The sequence below is a fragment of the Amblyomma americanum genome, chromosome 5, assembly GCF_052857255.1.
Source record: "Amblyomma americanum isolate KBUSLIRL-KWMA chromosome 5, ASM5285725v1, whole genome shotgun sequence".
In the NCBI taxonomy this organism is placed as follows: Eukaryota; Metazoa; Arthropoda; class Arachnida; order Ixodida; family Ixodidae; genus Amblyomma; species Amblyomma americanum.
The window spans coordinates 199,499,742-199,524,813 of record NC_135501.1 but is presented as its reverse complement, the minus strand read 5'-3'; the positions used below and the strand labels follow the sequence as shown (position 1 = coordinate 199,524,813).

Below are 25,072 nucleotides of genomic sequence, written 5' to 3'. Positions count from 1 at the left end.
GTGTCATCATAGACTTCTTCGCTTGAAGAATTAAATAAGAAGTTGACAGCCTCGTCACTTGCGCTATCATCATGTGATGGACAACGATCCACCACATTAGAACGCCGCACGGATGATGTCATGTTTCTTTCAAAGCACGTGACAATCTCATGAAAAAAAGATGACTTCAGCACACAAGGAAAGCCTGCTTTCATCTAGCATGAAAAATATTATTCAACAAAAGCGAGGAAAACAGGACTGCTACTGCTATCAATGTCGTAAATGGCAAAGCACACACTTAGTACTCTGATGACCTCTGTTTGTCAAAAGCCATTCAGAAAGTAGCGAAAAACCCATGATAAGCTCAGCTCATCATAAGGCAAAAAGTGACGATTGCTCGTGCCGTGCCGGGGTAATCCAGAACCCTCAAGGGGTTACTAATTCAAACTCTGCACTAGGACAGGATAGGAATAACTTTATTAAAATGCTGGCAACCAACGGTTTAACGCGTTGTGATGTTGGCCAAGCGTCGACCCGGGGTTATGCCCTACTCTGCACTACCCCAGTTCGGCCATTTTGTGGTGGGTTGTGAGGCTTGTGCTTTTTGAGTGCACCCCGGGCCTGCTGGATGGCCCAAACTCTGTACTATAATTCAAATAAATTTTCACTCACTCTCGTGTTCAAACTGTAGAGGGTTGACTGCGCCTGCATACCCTTCTAATCAAGCTTAGCACTAGAGCAATAAAATCTCCTTCTGCACATCACAATCATTGTTGGAAACGATAAGGCACTTCCAGGAAAAAGGTAATGCAGACTGTTCTCATTTATGAAGAGCCACTATCACTTTCCACTGCATTCTGCATAAGCGCGAAGATAACACAGGACCTCCACAAAAGTACTGGAACGAAAGCCACATTAATACAATGCAGATAGCGCACAGTTGCACCCTCAGCCTCTAAATGAGGAGATATACAGCATAAACTTCTTGATGCGCTTGTATTATTTTTAATGCATATGGTCCATTCCTAATTATGAAAAATGTAACTGCTGAACGAGGTGCACTCTTCAACTAATACTTTTTCATAAAAATGTCCATTATCATTTCTTGATCAAAGGTAAACCGCTTCAAAATTACAGCGCTACCCAAGATGAGGACATGAGAAAGACCAGAGAGGCACAAGTGCTTCCTGTTGTTCTCACCGTCCTCACCTTAGTACAGTATGATAAGTGAGTTTAGCATCCCAAAGCAGCATATGGGGGCTACGAGGGATGCCGTAGTGGAGGGGGCATTGGATTGTTTTGACCACCTGAGGTTCTTTAACGTGCACTGGCATCACACAGCACAGAAGCATTTTTGGGCAGCGCTATAATTTTAAGTCATGTCACAGCCACTAGCCTAAACTGCCCAATTGTCAAACTACCTTATATGACAGCATGATCAAGTGTCACAAATGCTTTTAGTGGCTTGCAGCCTGCTGTGCATTGGCAAAATAAGGCTTTCATTGGCATAGCGAAAGGCATGAGTGCGTGAGAGACTGACTGACACATGTGTCTCCATGTTAGTGGCTATTTTTTTTTTCATGCAATATTTACCTGCTCATCTCTTTGTGCTTGTGCAAATGAAAGGTATACTGTTTTACAGTGCCCAGTTTGCTTTCCTTGTGTGCGTCTGCATCTGTTGTACTGTATGTTAATCATGACATAGAAAGCCTCATAGCGTACTTGGCCAGACGCTGTCAATGCTTTGCAGGCTATGTGGATCTTGATGCTATTCTTACACAGCCTAAATGAAAACTCATACCTAGACGAGGCTCACTAATCAATATAGATTCATATGTTTACACCTCTCCTCCGTCTATTATGGCTGTCCATCATAACCCACTTCCTTTCTGATCTCTCTCTTTCCATACAGCAGAGCAGCAGGCCATAGAATCATGGCCAAGGCCGGTTTTTTTGCATTCCTTAGTAAATAAATTAACTCTCCCTTTGAAAGGTTCACTACCACCCATCCTTAGTGCTACCGTGCACCAAACCGCACACACCGTCGGCAATCAGTGTCCTCTGGACAGGAAGGTTGTCACTCAGCGCTAAGTGGCGTACATCTCCAAGTTCAGCGCTCATGCAACAAGACAAAGTTTCTATAGAAGGCGCTCACAGGTTCTGAGGAAACACCTAGAACTGTGTTTGCCGAGTGCTTGGATACCTGATGTTCCGAATCTCCTGCTCCACACTAAAAGTTGTGCCAGAAAGGGAGCCTTCAGCGGCACTCCTATCGTTGGGCTGCTGTGGGGAGTATGTCGTTGTGGACACGTCGGTGCTAATCTCCCTCTTTGGCGTCGGGATGTATGTCGGGACGTAATCCACAGTTGACTGCTGATGCCGTGCTGTCCGGTTGACGGCCTCCGGAACGTACTCCTCATAGCGCCCACGCGAAGGCCGCGCTGCGTTTGACGGCCCAATGCTCGATGGAATGTAGACATGGCCTGCATCCTTCCTCTTGCGTTTGTCGTCCTGCATATGATGCCAGTAATGCAGAAAAGTGCTTTACCATTCAGAGGAAGACACAAAAGCAGGGTTTTAAAAGAATGAGCTTCTTTTAAAGAGATAGCTATATTCGATGCCGAATTTAAGTTTCAGTCGGTATGCAGATTTGACATTGAAGTGACCTTCGGAATTAATGATTTCATAGCAACAGCTTTAAGTCAGATGCCGAAGCATACTTCGACTATGGCCAATGCAATGGTGTCCCCAAATTTGGTCCGGGCCATTACCAACACTGGCCCACCCCAGCCTCCAAATATGGCCCACACCCAACCATGAAATTTGACCTTGGACCAAAATCGATATTCAACCTAACTTGAATGTGCCCAACATGATGGTGAGCTCCAAATCTGGACTGAGTCATTTCCAAATTTCGCTCACCCCATCCTCGAAATTTGACCTTCTTGGATTTGGATCAAAATCGATATCTAGGCTAATCTGAATGTGCACAATTCGATGGTGACCTCCAAATTTGAAGTGGGCCACTCCCAAAATTAGGCCCATCTCACCCCTAAAATCTGACCACGGATTTGGACCAAAATCGATGCTCAGGCTAATTTGAATGTACTCAATACGATGGTGTCCTCCAATTTTGGACCTTGCGAGCGATCCCTACAGCCACAGCCAACTACTTCACGGATCACAAGATGGTGCTTGCCAGAATCAGTGTGAATCAAGAAGTGCAACTTAATAAATGGTTAAAACTTGCAAACTGAGTACTTAATTTGAGTACACATAGCAGCCGCAAGCAACAAGTTAAGATAAGAGATAAGCAGCAAAATCATAGTAGAAGCAAGAACGGCTATCGCTCGACCATTCAGTGCAATTACAAAGAGTTAAACCACTGTCATTTTTCATGTCTTCTACTTTTTTACCACTAAACCAGGCTTCCTCTTTCACGGTCATTCACCAACTGGCCAATCTTCCCATGCTGTCAAAAACGCTCAGGATGAACTGGAGCCTCAGTGCATTTTAGAATTACCCTCAGAGAGAGCGCTACCTTTAAACAGCACACACACATCCATATTCGCGGACAAGTACAATAGGGCCATGTTAACTGGCTTGGAGAAGCCACAAGTATCATTATGTTACCAACGGAGTGCGATTTCCAGCAAGTTTAAAACAAGAAAATTCATATATTGGAGAGCTTTGTAGTGGCCATAAATAAAATGCGGAGCACAGAAAATTTTATTCTGCAGCACATCAAATTAGCTAAACATCAGCTTTGGATACATCAAACAACGAGCAACACAGCTGCTTATGTTAACCAAGTGGAAGCAGCACACACAAGGCAGCCAGAGAGATCAAGATAGAGCGGCCGATTCTTGCACACGTGACAAAAAGTCACCAGGGGCCACGATTGTCTCTGTTCTTTGATACATCTGATTTGATTATCAATACATAAAAATGTGCTGAACAAACACCTTTTTAAGAAGGATGCAGCTTTTTTTTTCTGTAATACAAACAGTAGTACCTTGATTATACAACTTTCAGGAGACTATGGGAAAACTACTGTATAATATAAAATCTTGTACAATGGCTGCAATTGTGTCAAATATGTGCCAGGTATTTTACCCATTAAAAATCTTTTCCCCATGTATCGCAACAGTGCCCCCATTTTTGTCCTGTGATGAGACCATGCTGCCAAGACGTGTTTCAGTACCGACAAGGCAGTGGTGCATTTACATCTATGTGTGATAGGTAAGAGATATATGTGTATTGAAATCGAAGCTATATACAGTCGGGGACAAAAATCGGTTGTCCTCGAAGCCGATAGCTCTGTATAGTTAGCCGGTGGCTGGAGCCCACACTTGTGAAGATCAAAGAACAAAATTTTGACTTTCACCTCCACAAGTGTGGTCTTCAGCCGCCGCCTAATAGAGCTATCAGCTTCGATTGAGGAACACGTGGTTCACAGACGTTTGTCCCCCACTGTACAATGGACAAAAAAAAAAAAGCTATTGGCTTCGTTAGAGGAACACGTGGCCCACAGACTTCTGTCCACCACAGTACAATGGGCAGAAAAATAAAAAATAGCTGCTCCGAATCTTTGATGACATTTTGCAACATGCAGTACGACCAAAACAGCAACAGGCCATAGTGGTTTGGATGCGCACTGTTCGTTTATGTCGCTAGGCCTAACATGCTCTGCACTGAGGATGCAGTGGAAAGCACTTTGAAATTAACCGCAGCTTACCATAAACAATCTAACCTTGTTACCAGCCTGCCACCAGCACAATGATCTGATTCAACAGAGTCTAAATAGTTAATTTCTAACATGCCTCTGCTGAGAGTGAAAAACCAGATGAGGCAAGAGCCAGCTACAGCGATTGTGAATTCTTGTGCACACATAGCCCCCAAGGACCAGGTGCATGCTAGATTCAAATGTAACTAGTGCCTTGAGGCCATCTGCAGACACATAGTGGTGGCTGCTGGCTGCGGTAAGCAGTAGCACTAGACAGTGTACGCTATGCTCAACCTTTCCGCTGCAGAAAGTGTTATCTCTTTCATTCCAGACAGTTCCCACCAATCATACGAGGTGACATGCATGTAATTTTGCGTCATATAAGCCAGCCTTTTAATGCATCACCGCTTCGAAAGGTTGTCAGGATGACACTCATTCATTGCAAAAATGGAGCATGCGTAATTGGGGTTTTACTGTAATCTCCTAAATGTGCGCTGTTAAAGATGTGCCAGAATCACCCTGAAAACTTTTGTAGTAAATGCGCTCTTTAGCTACAATAAGCTTGCACTACAACCACAGAACACAAAATGAGCAAAATGCTCATGCCAACAGCGAAGAGAGATGAAGAGCTGAGAGGCTTCTACAAACTAAATAAGGCAAGTGTTTCCTTGTAATCTGTAGTTCAACATATGAGGGAATAATCAGTTAAATCTTCAGAGGTAAGTTTAAAGATAACAAACTGCTCTAATCCACAGCTGAGCTTGAGAGCTCCATATTTAACTGCAATTCAGTGTCACTTGCAATGGCAAAACAGGAAAGGAAATATCCACTAAACAATAATCAACCTTTTCTCACTTTCCAAACAAAACGCTTTATGGAATAGCAATGCATGCTGTGTAGCCACACACTAAAAGCTTTTTCCTTAGCTCCTTGTAAACCTTGAACATTAAAAGCACCAACCTGCCTCTTTGGAGACGCTGGGTTGTACGAGAACGCTTCGGACTTCGTTGGCGTTTGCCGGTAGGAGGGAACATAATCTCTATTTGGTGATGCACTCATCAACATGGAAACTTCTTCGTCCAAAACAGCATTCAAGGCTGCCGGTTTTGAAGATGGGCGTTCTTCAGCGTCATCCTCCGCTGCCAGTTTTGCCACTGGGGTTGGCTCGTACACATCTGTGTCAGGCAAACTTGGTGGTGCTTTTTTCAGCACACTGGCAGCTGGCGTGTCCTCTTCGGTTGCAGGTGACTTGGAGCCTTCTTGTCTGTCCTTGCCGTCACCGTCCTCGCTCTCCTCGTCGTCAAGAAACAAGCTCTTGCACAACACGTTGTCACTCTCTTTTTGCCGTTTGGAGGCCATCGACATGGCTCGTGACGCCTCCTTCTTGCTCTGGAAGTCATCCAGACTTTCCCTCTTCGCAGCGCCATCACTCTTTGAAGTGTGTGGCATAGGCCTAACATCCACCAGCTGTGTGGAGTCTGGAGACCGGCGGGAAGTTTCATCTCGTTGCTTCTTCCCTGAAGTGCCCTTGTCAGAGTCATCCGAGTCACTGATTCCGCAGTCGGTTAATAGCTGCTTTATATTCGCCACCTTTGGTTTGGCTGCTTTTGGCTTCTCCTCTCGATCCTTGTGCTCGCGAGTCCTCTTCGATGACGATGACTTCTCTTCCTTGCGCGACTTCCTTGGCGGAGAATGCCGCTTGTCGCGGTGTTTACTTCCCTCCTGTGCAGATTCTTTTTCCTTCCCACTCCGGCTAGGCTTTGATGATGACTCCTTCTCCATCTCAGTCTTGTGACTGTGAGACGCTGCGTCCCGCTCGCGCGACTCTTTGTGCTCGGACCGGGCCTTATGCTCTTTGTGACGGGTCGAGCTACTACTACTGCGAGATGATGACCCTGTGTCGTGGCCCTTTGCCTTCTCTTTGTCTCGGTGAGACGATGTCTTGGACTTGCTGCTCTCCTTGGGTGGATCCGATCTATCTTGGCGGTTCCAGGCAGACTGAACTGATGGACTGCTGCCCCGAGAAGACCCTGCAGGTTTGCAGGCCTGTGTGGCTGAGATTCTGGCTTCTTGGCGAGCTGCGGCTTGAGAAGTGTGCTTTTCTAGCACTGGCTGCGATAGTGAAGCAAATTTTTTTATGTTTTCTTCTGCTTTGGAGTCTTTTGGTTTCTCTATATGAGCAGATGGCGCAAGTCTTCTGTCATGGTGCTTCGAAGGCTTGAAAGCTTCACAAAGCTATGAAAAATGGAGAAAAAAAAGCCAACATGCAGTAACATGTGTTTGTCAACATATTTCAAGCTTTATTTTAGCCTATATCTTTTCGTGTCAAATGTGCAAACCTCCAAAAGCAGACCAGAGCTTTTACACCCTAGTCTGTATGGCTTTTAAGCTTTTCAGACAAACTCCACAGCATCTAAACTCTAAGCATTACACCCCTCAATAGGATCAAGCTAACATAACCCAACAACATCGAAATTCAAGGACAAATTCAACATCAAACCATAAGCATGACACCACTCTTCAGAGGTTGTAAAAAGGAATTTGGCCTGCTTACATTTTCGCTTGCACTATTGCTTTCAGAGTCTGAACTGCTGAGGTGCCGTTTTTTCGTCTCCCTGCGATCCAACCTACAAAATGGAATGCCAGCATGTGAGCGCCAAGAGCTGAACGCAACAAAAATGAGAATTTAAAAAAAAAATGTCCTCTATTAACTTGACCATATTAGGGTCAACCCGTTTTTTTTTTTTTAACCACTGTCCTCACTTGGGGGTTGCCTAATACGCGAATCGCGGTCGACGCGATGTGCAAACCCGGCTACAAATGTAGAGGAGGAAGGCAGAGAACGACGCAGACGATGCTACCGCGGAAATTCGTGCCTTCTGCGAGCTTTCACAAGTAACTACGGCAGTTGCTACCGCCGTTGCCGACGCGGCGATAAGCAGGGAGCCCCCCATTGTGCCGACCGCGCAAGCTAAGATCGGTGCAGCGTCCGCTGCCCTCTACCCTTGGTGTACCTTCGCCAAATACGGAACTATGCTCGGAAGCTGCCTCATTAGCCTCGTCGACAAAAGAAATTACTGCTAGGTGCTCAGCCGGACCGTCCGCGCAGCGATCCATGCCAATGCCTCCCGCGCGTCGGCGACCATTCTCGCTAGTACTTCAGCCAGCCGTCAAGACCTAGAGCAGTCATCGTTACATGCTACAACTACGTAGCAGCATGTGAATACGATGTCCCGGAAGAGCGAATCAGATACCTGCAGAAGCAGCGAGGTCACTTTTCTGCGTTTGCTAGATCAGTAGACGCAGAAGACGGGCAACCTGTTTACGCTAACGACGCTAACAGGCCGCGTCGTACACAAGCCACTCGCTTAAGTTTCCTTATTCAAATAGTCGATCGTTTCTTTGTTGCTGATAAATTACTGTCATTAACGCACGTTACCAGTGACACTGCGGTCGTTGAGGTTGTAGGCCGTACTTAAAGGGGTGGACACACCAAATTTTTGGTCGGCGTGTTCTTTGTTTCAAACGTTGCGTATTGCCCCAGGACGCGTGATACACGCGGCGCAATTCATATAAGTGCAGTAAATAATTTTTTTTTTCATTATTTATACTGAGCAATTTCGGTTTCGGTTTCTGAGCGCCGGGGTGTGCTCCGACGTCTATCAGGGAAGAGCAGCAACCATGGTCACGTGGGTCCCAAAAGTTGTGCCGCGCGTATTGCTGCGTCGTCTGCTCTCGTACAGGTGCTGTGCGTAGCAGCACCTTTCGAAATCATATGCCGACAAACTTGGTCGGTACTGCGATATGCTGAGAAAAGCCAAGCGAGCGAGGAACGACACTGGCTCCTGAAACCAAGCGGCTTGCTTCAGCCGATCTCAATCGCCATACCGGGTATGGCAATAGCAACGCCATTTCAGCGTTGTATTTCGCTTTGCCACGCCGACGCCGATGCTCGGCGGACGTCTGTGTCCGTGGCCCGTAGCTGACCCTGGTCACATTACAGCGACACGATGCCTCACTTTTCCTACCGACCAATACCCGTCTCTGTCTTCACTTTGCGCCGCCCGCGCAGCCGCACTGCGAGACTGCTCAGGGTCCCGTGCCTGCTGATTACGATATCTGCTGCTAGTTTAGCAAACAGTGCATGTATTCGCTATACGAATGCTGCCAGACAATTGTACAGGGTTCAGAATTAACCGCACGGGTACGTGACTCCTCCAGGAATGCGACCATGACGACGACTGCATCTCTGCGCTACTTTTGTTTACATATCTGCATCTGTATGCAGACAGCAATTGCGCGTTAGTTCGGCATGAGTTGCAAGCTGCGTTCCACTTAGATTAAGCAAGCTCATCTCTCCTGCGCCGGTTGCGGGTTTGCTTGTTTGCGCAGTGCGCTAACTTTGCAAGAATTGCCGAAGAATGCAAGCGCCAGCCTGGAGAACGCTTCATAGGGCTCCAGGTTGTTGACAACGCGTAGGACCGGCATTTCTGACTCATTACATGTAACTGCTTTTTCTGATGTGCCCAGTACTTGAATTTAAATGGGTTTATCTAGAGGTATGTTCGGCACCCATTTGAGATACACAAAATGGCTTAACTTGTTGCCCTCAAGCGACGCCGACGATTGTAGCTGCCGCCGCGGGCGCCTGCAGCATTGACCGACAGACTGGGTCACACCGCCAAGCAGCGGCGCTTTCCGCTCGAGGTATTTGCATCCTAAGATGTAAACAATCCCCGATTTCAGGTCACTGTTGTCAAGACTACGCTCTATAACCATATGTATCCGCTAAAACTTTTGAAATCACTCTCCGCAATCGCCGACATTGCACATACGAACCCTGCGGACTCGCTAGGCCTATTCGTATTGCAGGTCAAAGTCAAAGTCATTTTTTTCAGGCAGCAGTAATAGGTGCCTAGGAGGCAGACATAAAGGCAAATTAATGCCTGACTCAGTGTCGGCCCCCTTCCCCCCTTCCCAAACACATCACTCAACAGCAGGTACAGTCACATCGTTGAACAAAGTTTCGATCAACATAAAAGGAACACATTAATACAGCATAGCATACAGGGCTGTCATACTGCGAGGAAACAAACAGCCAATATAAATCGCATGCAGTAATAGGCAGAGAAAATAAACAAGCGGGAACAATAAAACATTCACAACAAAAACCATCTGGTGTCTACTTGGAACCCCCAAAAAAAAGTAAATAGTCAAAATTGTGTGCTAAAAAAAGAAGTGTTAATGTTTCTGTTAAAGGCTAGAGCTGAAGAACTGTCAGTAATAATATTCATAACCATGGCGTGCTTATTCAAGAAGTCAGGAATCTGATATGTTAACTTTTGTGTTCCGTAGTTTGTACGAATCCTGTCTCTATTATAAATGGTATGCCGGAGATTGTACATGTGTTCTTTATGAAGATATTTCTCTGTGAACGATGATGCATTCTGTTTGATTTGAGTGTATATAGCTACTGCTAGTTTTTTACATAGGATGTTTGTGATAGTCAGGATTCGGTGTTTTTGGAATAACGGTGCTGTATGAGTTCGGCGTGGGACATTTTCTATTTGGCGCAGAAAATGTTTTTGTAGTACATGTAGGTTTTCTAAATTTGTTTTTGTGGTCGTACCCCATACAAGAAGACAGTAGTGCAGACGGGAGTGTATTAGAGCATAATACAATTGCTTTTTTAACCATGGTGGTAGCAAATCCTTTAGTTTATAGGCGAGCCCAATCGTTCTTGAGATATCTGTTCGAACTTTTGCGACATGTGCAGACCAGTTTAGGTGTTCCTGAAAGATTACACCTAGAAATTTATGTGATGCAACGCGTTCGATCTGTTCATTGCCGAAGCGCAGAAGAATGTCTGACATACATTTATTTTTTGGTCGAAATACAATATATTTTCTTTTGTTCGTGTTTAGGGCTAGTTTGTTTACGTCGAGCCATACCGATAGGTTACACAGCCAGACATTCGCCTGCCTCTCAATATCTACAATATTCGCACCAGAAAAAAAGGCGTTAGTGTCATCAGCATACAGGATAATTTGCGGGGTTAGTGGAATATTTACAATATCATTGATATATAACAAACAATAATGGACCAAGTATAGACCCTTGTGGTATCCCATATGCGATAACACCAATATCTGACTGCGCTTTGCCTACCGCTGTGTACTGAAATCTGTTTGACAGGTAACTCTCAATTAAGTCGAGAGCAACGCCTCTAATTCCGTAGTTGGGTAACTTTTGCAGTAAGATTTCATGTTTGATAGAGTCGAATGCTTTTTTGAAATCAAGAAACAAACCTACTGTGTACAATTTATGCTCAAAGTTATCTATTATTTGATCTTTAATATATAGAAGGGCTGTCTCCGTTGACTCACATTTTTGGAACCCATACTGTTGTTCTACTATGACGTCGTTTTGCTGGAAGTAGTTAATAAGGCGTGTATTTATAACTTGTTCTATTATTTTAGAAAAGATTGGCAAGACAGAGATAGGTCTGTAGTTATAGGCTACATTTATCGCTGAAGGGTGAACGTACGAAATGTCGTCGTTCATTTCGCTTATTCGTATTACGGAAAAGGTGCAAACAAGAGAGTCATCGTCTCATAGACGTGAAGGTTTCGCTCGGCCGCCGATATAAGATGCCGGCTGGTGCGTCAGCAACGGCATATATGCTGATCAGCACACCGACCGCTGGATGGATGGATAGATGGATACGGCTGAACCCTTTATATCGGGCGGTGGCTCAAACCACCTAGCCATGACTTATGAAAAAATTTTACTTTTGTCTTGATTTTAGCCACCAATCATATAACCTTCGCTTGGTTACTTCTACCCGCTTAAAATCTACTTTCCCTTCACTGTCCTTAAAATCCAATGCCTTGGGTAAATCAGCCCCGCGGCTTTCCACTGTAGGGTGAAGCCCTTTACAGAAAAGTATCAAGTGTTCAGCCGTTTCCTCCTCCACTCCGCACTCAACGCACAACGTGACTATCTCGTGGTACCTGACTCTATATGTCTTCGTCCGCAAAACTCCAGTCCTGGCCTCAAACAACAAAGAGCTTCCCCTACAATTATCATAGATATTTTCTTTGGGCAACTTACTGCTTGAAGATCCTGTATATTCCCAGTGCCGATTTCGTCAGCATCCCTGTTTTCCAAAGAGCTCTCTCTGTTTCTTTAACCTTTTTCTTAACCGATAATTGCTGATTTGCCCCCTTACTGCTGTCCAGATATTTGCTTGTCAATTTTCTGCTACGCTTTCTCCATTTCGTGTCAACATTCTTTATACACAGGTATCTGAAAACTTTCCTATCCCACTGCTTTTCCTCCATTTTTCTCAATCGCTCCTCAAATGCTATCTTACTGCTAGCTTCTCTGCTCTCGAACGACGCCCATCCCATATCACCCTGTACCCCCTGATTTGGTGTATTGCCATGTGCTCCCAAAGCTAGCCTCCCTACGCCACGTTGTTTAATTTCTAACCTTGCTTGAACATCTGGCCTCATGCACAGGACCGCATTATCGAAAGTCAGGCTAGGAACCATCACCCCTTTCCAGATCCCTCTTACCACATCATACCTATTGTAATTCCACAGTGCCCTATTTTTCATGACAGCTGCATGCATTCCTACTAGCTGTATTCATTACATATTTTTCATGCTCTTTCAGATACTCAGCACCGTTATTTATCCACATCCCAAGATACCTGTACTTATCCACTACCTCTAGCGTGAACTCCTGTATTCTATGCTCGCCGCCCTCATCATTAAAGCTGAGTTGCCGAAGCAGCGCCTCGCCGATGTCGCGCGACGCTGTTCATAGTATGTCACGTTACTATGTTGTGATGTCACTGCTATTCACTGATATCGTTCCCAGGGCTCTACGTCACCACCTACAGCGCTAGCGATGGGCCTCCATCGTGAGAGAGAGCACTTAGGGACTCTTTGGAGCTGAATTAAAATATGTTTTAAGCGCTTGTTGCATCCAATACTTCGCCGTGGGTGACCTTACACACAGACGAAGCCCATAACAAGCTTACTATGGCCTGAAAATTTGATGTCCCAACCCCTTTAAAAGGAAAGCGGTTTAGCTTGCCTCGCGTTTTTTTTCCCGCGCGCTGCTCAAAACAGATGCGATGATGCCCCTTCGCTGCCTCTGCGCTCAGGACGTAGGTGGCGCTGCCTCCGGTGGCCGCCGCAGACACCGTTTGTATCAACCACAGAGTCTATGGTACCAACATTACTAGGTTTGTATGGTGTCTACCGTTCGAGCAGTTCGAGTGCTTGTCGCCTCTATCACTGGCGGGTCGGTACTTGCATTCGTCGACCTATACGACATTTATCATTTTTCTGGTTCTCGAAGTTAGCGGTTCGGCCAATATTATGAATGCACCCGCAAAAGTTTCACAAAATTTTTTTTTCATAAATAAAGTGCTTAATTATATGAGTAAATATTGTAATGCAACTGTAACACAATGTTGCAGGCTTTAAGAATGGCCGCAAATGAACACACTAGCTATGAAACAATGTTTCACTTGAAACAGAACTGGGGATAGCACAATCACTTTATCACATTGAATTCATCACCTCTTATGCTCCAGGCATAGAGTTTCTTACTACACACAAGAGGGAAAGCTGGCGGCTTTTCACTAGAAATAATTTCACTGGAAATTTTCACTGGAAATAATTTCAGTGACTCTACTTTTCATTTCATCCACCATGGACGCCCAAGGCATGCCGGGCAAACAGCACACTGGATTGACATCTAGTGGCTTGTTGACTGTGCTACGGATTGGATTTTCTTGGTTTTTCAATTTCGTTTTCATCTCTGTAACTTATTTAATGATGTTTTGTGCTCTTTGTGGTTGTGTAGTGCAGCTGCGCACGCAGTTCATTTGGGATCCGAAGCATCCCAAGGCGCATGGCTCGAAGAGAGCTGAGGACAGTGTCTGGCACCTGCTAGGCCTAAAATCCGTTTGCCCCCTCACTGGGAGCCATATATTCAGCCAGCTGGGTTTTGCTCTGCGGGAACCTGTGCATTGAAATGTGAAAGAAGGGAACAAAGCTGTCTTGTGAGCTGAGAACTTGGCGGTCTGCTCCCGTGACCACTCTGAACATTCCTCGTAGGAGTCTCGGAGACGCATCTTTTAAAAGCGCTAAGTCCTTCGACAAGCACAACTTGTGTTAAGCGTATTCGCCGAGGATTTTGTTTGGTTCATTTTGAAGACTGGCAATGGCTGTGCATTTCATGCAGGAACGCCTTCCACTTCATCACTTAATTCACGCAAATACCCGCATGTTGCACTTGTCAGCATGGACACGGCTGTCACTTACTTGTGGTAGGAGAGGTGTGCGCTTCCTAATTCATGTTTTTCTTGACAAAATCTGCAAGCGCAGCGCCAGGACATGCCAAGAGCTGGCACTTAGTGTGCGCAAACAAGTTTCTCATAGCAAAGCGGGCGGCTCGAGCGGGTTTCTCATGGCACTAACATAGCCTATGCACAGACATAGGGCGCGTCCCGCAATGCAGACTACACCAACGAAACACTCGTTTTGCACAATGAAAAAACAGAAGCCTCTAAAGTGCAGTATTTTAAAAATTTAACAAATTTATTGAAAGATTATTTGCTGTGAAAAGTGTTCAAGTTAAATGCAAAAAATTATTTTCCATGGTTAGCTATATTTGGCGGCATGAAAAGAAAGCGCTCTCTCGTCATGACCAAATTCGGTGATCGTTTATGCCTATGTGCTTTTCTGCTCATATACTGCAATGTGCAGTAAACATATTTTATTACAGCACATATTTATTGTAAAACAACGCTTTCTTGCAGCATATAATTTTCTTTAAAAAACTCGCACAGATGGTGGCACCAGCTTTCCCTCTAGGTAATATTTGGAAACTCTATGGCTCCACGTGTTTTTCGTCTGTCAGTGCTGCCAGCAAAATGATTATCTGGCCCCATCAAGTTGCTCTGAAAGCACTTTGCCACAGAGACCACTTGCAACCCATGGTTACCTCCCACATTTCCCATTATGAAGCAACATGAATGGCAAGGACATCATGCAAAATTATAATTGCCGTGGCCTCATCATACCATATACCATGCCTTTAAATCAATACCTTTTATTTTTAGAACAATTACTGACAGATACTGCTTCGCTTTAATAATCAGTTTTTTTGTAGTGTAGAGAGAGCACATAAACCAACTACAACACTCAGGCTGTTTATGCAGGTAGGCAGGTTTCACAAACAAACTGGAAAACGATGGCACCGCCCTCCTTCATTTCTGCATTACATGTTGGTGCAACAGAGATGCATTTTTAATATGAGCAACTTACTCATTTTCCGTATAGTCCGGCCTAAAGTTATCTTAGGTGTCATCATGACATAACAGCAGTTCCACCTATGGTAAAATGAGAAGAAAGAAAGAAAAATAATGCTCACAGCCGCTTCAGTGCTGCCTTCTCCTCGGGTGTCTTCGGTCTGGGCACAACAGCAGGCTTGAAGTAATTGCTGATTCCCCGCTGACTGTTGTTCTCCGACACCTGGGTGTTCTGAACCTTCAGCAAAATCAGCAAGTGTTATAAGGAGGCTGCTCTCGATAGTACAGCTGCCTCTGGGCACTGTGTGTAAGCACGCTGGCACTGCTAGAGTAGCAAGCACCAAAAGCACATTCAGGGTAAAATTCCTATAGGTATACAAGCCTATGAGCACCGCAACTTCAACTAAACTCAACTCAGTCTAGATCCAGACAATTCAGTGAGTCCAATGGTTTACTAGTAAGCCTTGATTCCAGGCAACTCGAAAATAAAATAAAGCCAAAAAAATTCCTCGTGAGGATACCTTTCTCATGGATAAGTTCCATAATACAAAACTTGTTTAAGCTCATGAGCTCAAGCACAAAGGCCAGTTGCCCTTCCGTGGTATGATTAGCTTAGCTACACGAAATTCACTGGAACTTGTTCCCTAATAAACATGCCGACAGGCATCCTGTACACACATACAAAAGCATACCCGACACTTGAAACACATGAGACATACCTTGGTCTGCTGAGCCAATTCACTTGCTGTCAGGCGTCGCATGCTCACAGAGAGCTCCGATTTAAGCACAGTTTTGCGCTGAAACATTCCACCTGAGAAGGAAGGAAGCACTAAATTGTAATCAGAAGTGAACGTGAACCCCATGGCTTTCAAGAAAGTCATATAGGAAACAAGACAGTCAGCCTAAGTGAAAATGCATGGCTAACCATACCGTAGTCCCTAAACTTGCCGGTCGACTCGTCGACAAGTTTGGCTCTCTTTGCATCCCACTTGTTGTCTGGACATGGCCGCAACACGAATGAGCAGATGTTGGGTCGTTTTTTCATGTTGTATGTGACCTTGATGTCACCTGTAGGAGAATGACACACAAACGTGAGCACATAAATGTTCAGCTATGTAAAATTTATGCAAACATCACGTAAGAAAACGTCAAGTTACTGTCATGTGAATGCTACGTAAAGTTAAGCAAAATTTTGTCGGGGTACGCAGCTACATTTTTTGTCCAGCTCCCCACGGAACCAGTGGCCGCATCTAAACATTTCTTCCCTGTTTCAAACCGGTGTTACAGTGCTGGAACACAGCCAAAGCTAACAGCTAAAAATGCTCAACAAGAAAACAGCAGTCCCCTCAGCAAAGCTCTTGCTGCAAGGCCCCAGTCCAAACTTCCATTCACACGATCACATCACGTCGGGCCTGTCTGCAGACAGAAGCCTGTGCCCTCTTTTTAACCTTTAAATATATATTTCGCTTCTGTCCCCTTTGGTCCTAAATCTGTGCATGCTGTTTCATGCTTTGTATTAACATGTTTCAAACTTTATGCACACTGCAACTATGTAGCATGCAGAGTCAAGGCAGCCCTTTATTCTCGGGAGATTTGAAGCATCATATCAGGCAATTTTAACCTTCTTTGGTAAATAATGTTCATGGTGAAACGATGTTACAGGACTTCCCTGATGCAATTAAACTGTGCTTTATCACTTATCAATTAGATCACTTGGTACGCAATGCAATGTGAGGCTTAATGGCTCAACCCTGCGCATATGCTATGAGGGACGCCCCATTGGAGTGATCCAGAGTAATTTCGACTACCTCGGGTTCTAACATACATCGACATGCACAGCAACTGGGCTTGTCTGCATTTTGCCTCCACCAAAATGTGATCACCACGGACGGGATTTGTTCCCACGGTGCTGGGCTCAGCAACCTGCGCCACTAAGCCACAGTGCGGGGTCAATTAGATTAATTTCAGTAATAGTATATATATATATGGATTCAACAATGCAATTTTGGTGAAGTCACCTTTGTAACATAGACAGCTAATTAGCATTATTATTTTTACAATCTTTTTGGTGCTGTGTGAATATGTTCCACACTATTCTTGTGTTGGCATCTACTTGCTGCCTTTTCTCTTTGCTAATTTCCCCTTTTCTGTTCACATTGACGTTTTGTAGTGTATACCCTTTCATACACAAAAAATATTGTTGCGATTTCCTGTTTTAACTGCTTATTTAATGTTTTCGTTGCCTACTTTTATGAGATGTTATCTTAGACCCCATAGCTAGCCTCCGGCAGTGGTCTAACCATCGCTGTAAAACTTTGTCTTAAATATGAGGGCGCACATAATAAAATAAAAAACATCCCCGGTGAGTGATTAATCTGCCAGTCAAGTGAAACCAGAAGGCACTAGATGAACGTGTGGGACAAATCACAAGAGTGGGAGTTGTGAACACATGTCCTGTGGGCAGTGTCGTGTCACTGGAAGAGGCACAGTAGTTGAACATGAAAGAAACGGCTTAGCAATGTTGTTTGTTGGGCCAACTGGAATAGCATTCCGAATTTCTAGATCACGGTTGCAGAAAGCGCTTGCCCTGCCCAGTTCTGCTGTTCCTTGTCTTCAACTGCACCTTCAAAACTCAGGATGAAAGAAATGCTCACTTGATGCTTCCAACACTTGCGAAAGCACTACTTAACACAGTTCCAACCAAGAATGTTGTGTGAAGCCTCGGAGTAACTCGGGTAAGCTTGGGTTAGTACGGAGGAGCATCACGCAAGCTGCAGCCAATGGGAGGAAACTCGGCTAAGTTTGGAGGAGCGTTGCGCCAGCTGTAGCCAAACGCAGGGTGACTTTGAGGCTGACCTTGGCACCCTCAAGGTCCCTTGCTTTCGCATGTCTACTTGGTTTAACTATGCTAAAACCGTACCACTTTTTTCTTTCTACCAAATGTAGAGGAGGTCAACTTGCTTGACTGCTTCAACTCGGGTTGGCACACATCTCTCCTGCAAGGTTCAAAATACAGCGACAAAAGGAATGGCAGACAGTCACCGAGTTGTATGGATGGCTGGCATAACAGCACCACTAACCACCCGTTTGACAGCTAACATTTTCGGTCAAGGCCACCAGCCTCTTTTGCATTCAACTGCCGTTAAAAGTAGAGGCAAATTTAAATGGACCCGGGACAAATTCAAGGTGGCCAGTACTGACAGATCATCACGTTCTAATCACAAAAGGGATGACTTCATCTGAAAACGGGGCTTTTACAAGCTAGAAAATGACAAAAAAATTAAAAACAGGTGCCCCCCCCCCCCCCCCCCCCCCGCCCCTTTCTGCCATATCCGCAGGCAAAAGGTTCTTTTTTTTTTTTGCAGTGTGGATCCTTGAGGCCAGGCTAGACTCTCATTCACTTCGTGACAGTAATCACGGAGTCCTTTTCGGTCTTGACATTACGAGTTTGAATTGAGTTGTGCGATAACTTTGAATATAATTTTCTCAGCAATAAATGCGTCTTTGTTTCTCGGATAAACATCAGCACACCCAAAATGAGCCATATAGTCCATTTTTCCTAACAGTAAAAGTTGCAAGAACTTGTCCTTGGCAATCCTTTGAGGTGCCCCTTCAAGAGTGTGGATGGGGGGTGTCATTATCATAATGCTTTTATTTTTGCTACTTTATAATAAAAAAGAAGAAATGGAAGTCAATGTGGCTTTCCCGTGGCAAATTTCTTGCACGGGAAGATTTAAATTTTCACAGGATTGAAAGCCCAGTGCAAGTTGGTGCTGGTACGTAGTATCATCCATCTGCACATGACATCAGCTGTCCTGGCACCATGGCAGAATAACTGCCCAGCTAAAATGTGCACCTAAGTGACCTTAACTTTCTGGCCCAAACCAAGAGCCCAATTTATTATGAGTTCAAGTGGGCTTCAATACAGCCCATACAGTGGAACGTGGCTCACCATATGTCAAGTCGCCATTTACGCTTTCCACCGCTCCAGGCTTCAGAGACAAAATGTCTGGCAGCCTCTTTTCAATGACGCTCGACAGCTCTGCTTCCACAGCCTAGAGACAAATGGAACAAGCAATCAGTGTCTGGCCAGCTTTTGGGTGTGTAGAGAGATTGCTGTGAAACAAGTTCCACAAGCACAGTGCAACCAGATCACAGCACGGACAATGGCAGTGGCAAAAAACACAATACAGGCACCGATTACCAGCTGCTTTTTTCAGCGACCACCCAATCACGCTATACATATCACGCCAAAATTCCAAGTGCAAAAATAAAGCACACTGCAAATTGCAATAAGACTGAAATCAGAAGTGAGAAATGCAACTCCGAGGGTAGGACATAGGAGCCTTTACCATGTAATGAAAAAATAAGCTCGACAACAAAATTGGACGATACACTTAAGCTCCGCTTTAAGGGTATGACACGATAGCGTTAACAGGTTGATGCCAACATATGCAGAATTGGTCATTCTCTGCTTTACACTCACAAGTCCCTGGCAGTCCTTACACCACTCCTTCTGCAATGGTGCAGCGGTTATGGGATGTACCACTGCCCTGCGATGGCAGTTGCTGCCACCAGTGGGGCTTGTGCAACCCAGGTTGCTCTTCCAGAGCAGCCTCTAACGACCAACCATTAATTTAATTGCTATCTACAAAAGTGGTCAATTTGCTCACAATCCTGTGCACGGGTTGTGATGATGCCATAAGGTAATGTGACCTAGGTGCCCCACAAAGTCTGGCATCTCCGTTGTGAGCGAAAAATCACGGACATGCCTCTGGCAGGTGGGCCACATCGGTCACCTAACCTTGTGGCGTCATCTCAACCTGCCCACTGTGGCAGGTGGGAGTTAAATTAATGATTGGTTGCTTGGTAAGAGCAACTTGGGCCACACACGCCCACCACTGGGAGCACCTGCCATTGCAGAACAGCGGTGCATCGCTTTATTGCTGCACCACTACACGAGGAGTGGTTTGAGGGCTCCCAGGGATCTGTCAATGTAAAGTAGAAAATGGCCAGTTCTGCATATACACAGGAACTAACCCATTACGCTATCGCGTCACACCCATAAGGCGGAGCTCAAGTGTCCCCTCCAATATTTTTTTTTTTTCTTGGCTGGGGGTTGTCATCATCTGGTAGCATAGTACTTCACATAATGATGTCGCATCACCCTGCCCCACAAATCATGCTTCTGGAAACAGTTAGCTTTAGCTTAACAAATTAGCCAAACAGCGGAACACAATCATGCAGCACAGAACAGCCACATTTTCAGCACACAAAATGTGCTAATATAAACACAAGCTCCACGCCTCTGTTGAGCACTTGCACGTACTCCACGGGACAGGGAAAAAAAAAAGGTTGTTTTCACTAGCCATGCTAACTGCGACGTGCGTGTGAATGGTATCAAACTTTCTTCTAAGAGAAGGGTGTGCTCCAAAGCAATTAGACACTGCGATATGGTCACTAGGCAGCGAACAAAGCCCTCCCACAGCATTACACAGCCGCTTCATAGCCAGCATGAGAGTACCAGAAGACCTTGTCACGACCTTTCTCTGTTGTAGAGCATGCAATATGTCATGTATTTTTGAGGAATTTGTAAAGAGGCCTTCTGATAAACCAATCTAGTGCTTGAAACTGTCAGCTGAGGCAATGAACAGAACACTAGAAGAAATCAAACGGGTTAATTCTGCCTGGGGACAATCTTGTATTTTTGCCCCGTTACATCAGGCGACAGTTCCAGGATGCAAGAGCTGGTTCCAAATACGAACGGTTTTTACTGTTAAAACTCTATTCTTACTTAAATGTAGGACACAGCACATAACAATTCACACGATTAGAAGCTGCCACACACGTTTTTATCATACGAAAGATTATGATCAAGCCGCTCGTAGTGCAGAACGAACCTTGAAGCGTTCTGTTGACATCCAATCTGCATTTGGCTGTATGAAGCGGATCTGTGTGAACACGGCGTTTGACGGTCCGACCTGCAGACAGAATGGAACGCAGTCAGATGCCGCATGTGCCCACAATATGTGAAACTAATAAAAGCGGCTAGGCGCTGTAACGCAGAACGCCGTGACGAGAGAATTAATTGAAGCTCAAACCCTTCCCGTGTCACACAGAAGCCAAGCGGCTTTTCAAAGACTATGCACGCTTTTTTGCGGGGCTAAAAGCATAGCGCCAGTAAACAAAACCGCGTTGCTGCTGTTTTCTCTAGTAACTACACAGAACTCCGCAATGCACACCACGAAACAACGTTGCAGCCAGTGTCGATCCTTACCTGCATGAACTTTGATAAATGCTCCATAATGGTGCAGGTCGCAAGAACAGTAGGAGAGATTAGAAATGCACTGTTCTACTTGCGCTTATTTACTCGCGCTTACTGTCAGCCATGCCATGCTGTCAGGTCAGCTGCTGGAAGCAAATAAACATGCAAATAAACTATGGACACAACGTTGACTGCTACAGCTAATTTATCTAAGAGCAGAGAAATTTTACCTGTCACGTCAATATTTACTAAGCCATTTGAGGAGTTCATTTTATTTTATTTGTACGCATATTAGTCGCATATAATAATTATTTTTGACATTACGCAGCTACGCGTGTGTAGACAGGACTGAATCAGCGTCCGGTCGGAGATGTCCGGTCGGTTCGGTTTGTGTTGTGTTATTCTAGATAGGGCACAACTCGTGAATTAGATTGCATCTGTACACTGTCTAATCAACTGACTGTCACGAGTGCCAGCACCACCTAGAGCGAAAAGCTTGATTCAACCGGGATTTCATTCGTTAATTCATCCACGACGAGGGAAACGAGCGGACGTGGCTACGTCGAGCTTCGCTGCACTAGCAGCAGACGCCGTACGTCACAAGACAACGACGCTTTTGCCGATACAAGGAATCGCTTTTTGGTTTCAATCAGCAGTGAATAGAATTAGGAATTTGCTTGCACTGTTTCCTGCGTGGTTGCGTAGTCTGTCAACGTGCAGTTTGCGAATCGCGATCTCAGTTCGACTGACTGTCGGCGGACAAATCAAACTCGGTGACAAGTATCTCGGGTAGTCACGGCTCACTGCCTTTGCGCAGATGCTGCGTGGGAGCGGAATTCCTGGCGTGGTATTTGACACTTCCTGAGACATGGAGAGGCGCCGAGGTAAGAAGTGCAGTAGGCGTCGAATCATTCAAGCTGTGTGCCCTTATTTACTCCTGAAGAGACGTAGAACACTTCGCTGCTGCATTTTTCTCCGTTACCTGTGAACGTTGCGAAATCTTGACTTGTATGCTTATAGTATACGTGGCTCAGAAAAAATTCCTGAGAGACTTTTTGCTGTAAAGGCGTTAACCAGCTCGTTGCGGCTCATGGGACTTTGCGTCAAGCAGGGCCACTTATAGCTGGCCACTTTGCGCAACGCCCTAGAAGCGAAATTTATACAGATGGTTTTCAACCTTTGAAAATCGTTTCGTTTTTATTTAAAGCGTATGGGCACGAAAGACTAAACGCCTTGCTCGCACAAATTTTTTTGCACATGTTTACATCAATCATGCATGCATATGTATGTATGTGTGTGTGTAAGAACCGCATGTATGCGAGCTTTTCTTCTGATAAGTGGACAGTGCGAATGATTTATTGAGCCATAGATGTGCGCATAGCCGCATCATGCGGTAAAGAAACTTGAAACACAAATACCTGGCTCACTAGAGAATTACAAAGACTATACTATATGGCTACCACATCATGATTTTAACGTAATGTGTACAGCTTAGGCCGTCTTGATACGCAAAGAGGTATCTGGGCGTATTTGCTGTCATATTTAGCTTTTGCTTGTCACATGTTGCCATGACAAGCAGGCCAGAGGTTTCACTTGGTGGGTCTCACGCTGTCATTTCCAGGAGGATCAAGATCAAACGGGACTACAGTCACATTCACTTCACATCCATCCATATGGCTTGCAGCTCGTCTTCCATCGGTGGTGTTGTGCTGTGTGGCTACATTTGTGCTGACGTTCATGGCCCTGCAGCAAAGCGACCATGTCATCCGGCAGCAGGACCAAGAAGACGTTTTCAGGTGGCTTGACAGCGTCGGTCTCGGCTTTCTCAAGCAGCTCATATACGACCATGGTGAGTAGGAGTGCAGGAACTTTAAGATGTGTAACCAGTTTGTTTTATGAGGTGCTGGGAATAGTAACTACACGAAGTATTACTCCGGAGGGCCGACGGAGGCATTCGATTAATGCTTGAGAGCATACTCTAGCATCAAGAGCCGAACCTTCCTCTCATAAAAATTGTTCCAACTTGGACTTTAAAGTGATGAACTAAAAAATTGTATAGTTCCATGCGCCACGCATTAATTAGACAGTTTTAGTGTAGCTTAGCTTCCATTTGAGCTTCCACACCCGCACATCAACAACGGTTTTAGTGGACCGCGATTACCACTTCAACCCAGAAATGCAAAACACTGTGCATCATCTACTAACCAGAGCTCAAAGCACGTAATCAGTGATATGAAGGAAACACTGCTTTTCATCGAAGGGTGCACAGGAGAAAGCGTAAACTATAATAAAATATGACGAGCACTTCTGCAAGAAAAAAAACATTTTGACTAAGATGTGATCAAGTGGTGGATACACCGATAAAGGCGAGGCTTCACTGTAGAACGTTGCTTCAGCTTGTATTAGGCGATTTCTGATACCAAATTAAAATCATAAATTCTTATCGCTCTGATATTACAGTGCTCGACTCTTACAATAGGTAATCTCATCAAATTGTCATTGAATTGAAACAGCGTGAGCAATGTGCAGATTTTGTGCTATCTTTTTTTACCTGAAGCACCATTGCCAATTTTGTGTTATGAGTGTTAATTTACTTAATTGCACATGTGTCAGTGCGTGCCACAAACATTTTGTCTCGCATCGCAAGACACATAATTGATTCTTCTCTCCTATCTAGTGCACCGGCCCCACGATAACTGCGTAAATTTCATTGTGTTGTGGGTGAACTAACTCTTATAATTTTTTTTATGTAATCATATATCTTCAACTATTGTTAGCACCTTATGTATTCAGATCAGAACGACTCTTTGTGCAAGGGAGGCACAATGTTCCCACGATAAAATAGCATCTTTTGCCACCGGCCAATCACAAAACCATCAATTTAACACGAACAGTGTAGTACTTTCAACATGACTGTGTTTTTGCAATTTCATGCACTGCACATTTCACTTAACAGTGGCAGTACATTTTTTGTGCACTTACAAGAGCTGTGCTTATAATCGGAACTGTCCGTTTTAATGCGAAACCATTACATGGCTCGTCGGTAACGAAAGCCGCCATCTGGTGTCGTCGTCTAGCAGCATTGGTCCTAAATGTCCCAAATGACTTCTCTGGGGGCTCACATAACGTCAGCAGTAGACCATAAGATAAAGTGGCTTCCTAAACGCCAGCGACGTCATCAGCAAGGAAAAATAAAATTTCTTTCGTGATGAGAAAATATGCAACCCATAAGCCACAAAACCGCTTTTCTTTTTGGCGAATAAAGGTTAACCTAGTGTATATGTTTTCTTACGACTGTATGCTAGTGAGAATGTGTGTCATTATAAAGGAACGAATCTTTAATGAACCTTGCAACAGAACCCAGGATGAGGCAATGCTTTTGCATTCAAAGTACATAAATAGTCTTAAGTGCCCTCCATGATATTTTATCAGCAAGGGACAGCAGAGCATGTTATCAGTGTTAGTCACATTGGTTGCTCTTTTGCTTGTCCATTGCACATATTCTAGAGTTCAACAGGAAATCATCTGCTCAGATTGCATGTTAATAAAAAACAAAAGTCAATTCTTTGTCAGGCTTATCTATTTGCAATAATAGGCAGCTGTGCTAGCATTTACCCATACCCGCATGTGAGTGCCATGCGTGATGGGGTTTTATGTGGTTGGGAAGTCCCAGTGAGCGGAGATAATAGCTATAAATGCTCAATTTTCATGGGTACTGCAATATTTAAGTATGTTCTGCTCTAAACAAGAATGCCTAAATTACCTTTTT

General features: G+C 44.7%; 2 protein-coding genes across 5 annotated transcripts in view; one reads left to right on the top strand and one right to left on the bottom strand.

Annotated features, from left to right (window-relative positions):
• Nucleotides 1-21,477, bottom strand: part of LOC144133385 (uncharacterized) — a 37,531-nt gene extending 16,054 nt beyond the window's left edge. Inside the window, exons 1-9 of one of the 3 annotated variants that reach the window (XR_013315042.1) lie at nt 21,316-21,466; nt 20,939-21,019; nt 18,991-19,093; nt 15,969-16,106; nt 15,758-15,849; nt 15,161-15,276; nt 7,260-7,332; nt 5,666-6,940; nt 2,183-2,490 (exon numbers count right to left, since the gene is read on the bottom strand). Coding sequence is in view for 1 of the 3 variants with exons in the window: in XM_077666466.1 (XP_077522592.1) it covers nt 2,183-2,490; nt 5,666-6,940; nt 7,260-7,332; nt 15,161-15,276; nt 15,758-15,849; nt 15,969-16,106; nt 18,991-19,093; nt 20,939-21,019; nt 21,316-21,342 (2,213 nt within the window). In the remaining 2 variants the exon portion in view is untranslated. Of the gene's footprint in view, nt 1-417; nt 2,491-5,665; nt 6,941-7,259; nt 7,333-15,160; nt 15,277-15,757; nt 15,850-15,968; nt 16,107-18,990; nt 19,094-20,938; nt 21,020-21,315 lie in introns of all 3 variants that reach the window. The other 2 variants (XR_013315043.1, XM_077666466.1) reach the window with 2 other exon arrangements.
• Nucleotides 21,478-21,606: 129 nt separating this feature from the next.
• The window catches only part of LOC144133380 (apoptosis-resistant E3 ubiquitin protein ligase 1), a 59,961-nt gene continuing 56,495 nt past the window's right edge, over nt 21,607-25,072 (top strand). The window contains exons 1-3 of one of the 2 annotated variants that reach the window (XM_077666459.1): nt 21,607-21,895; nt 22,121-22,187; nt 22,925-23,152. In XM_077666459.1, coding sequence (XP_077522585.1) covers nt 22,172-22,187; nt 22,925-23,152 — 244 coding nt within the window. In that variant the 5' untranslated portion in view covers nt 21,607-21,895; nt 22,121-22,171. The remainder of the gene's footprint in view (nt 21,896-22,120; nt 22,188-22,924; nt 23,153-25,072) is intronic. The other variant, XM_077666460.1, reaches the window with a different exon arrangement.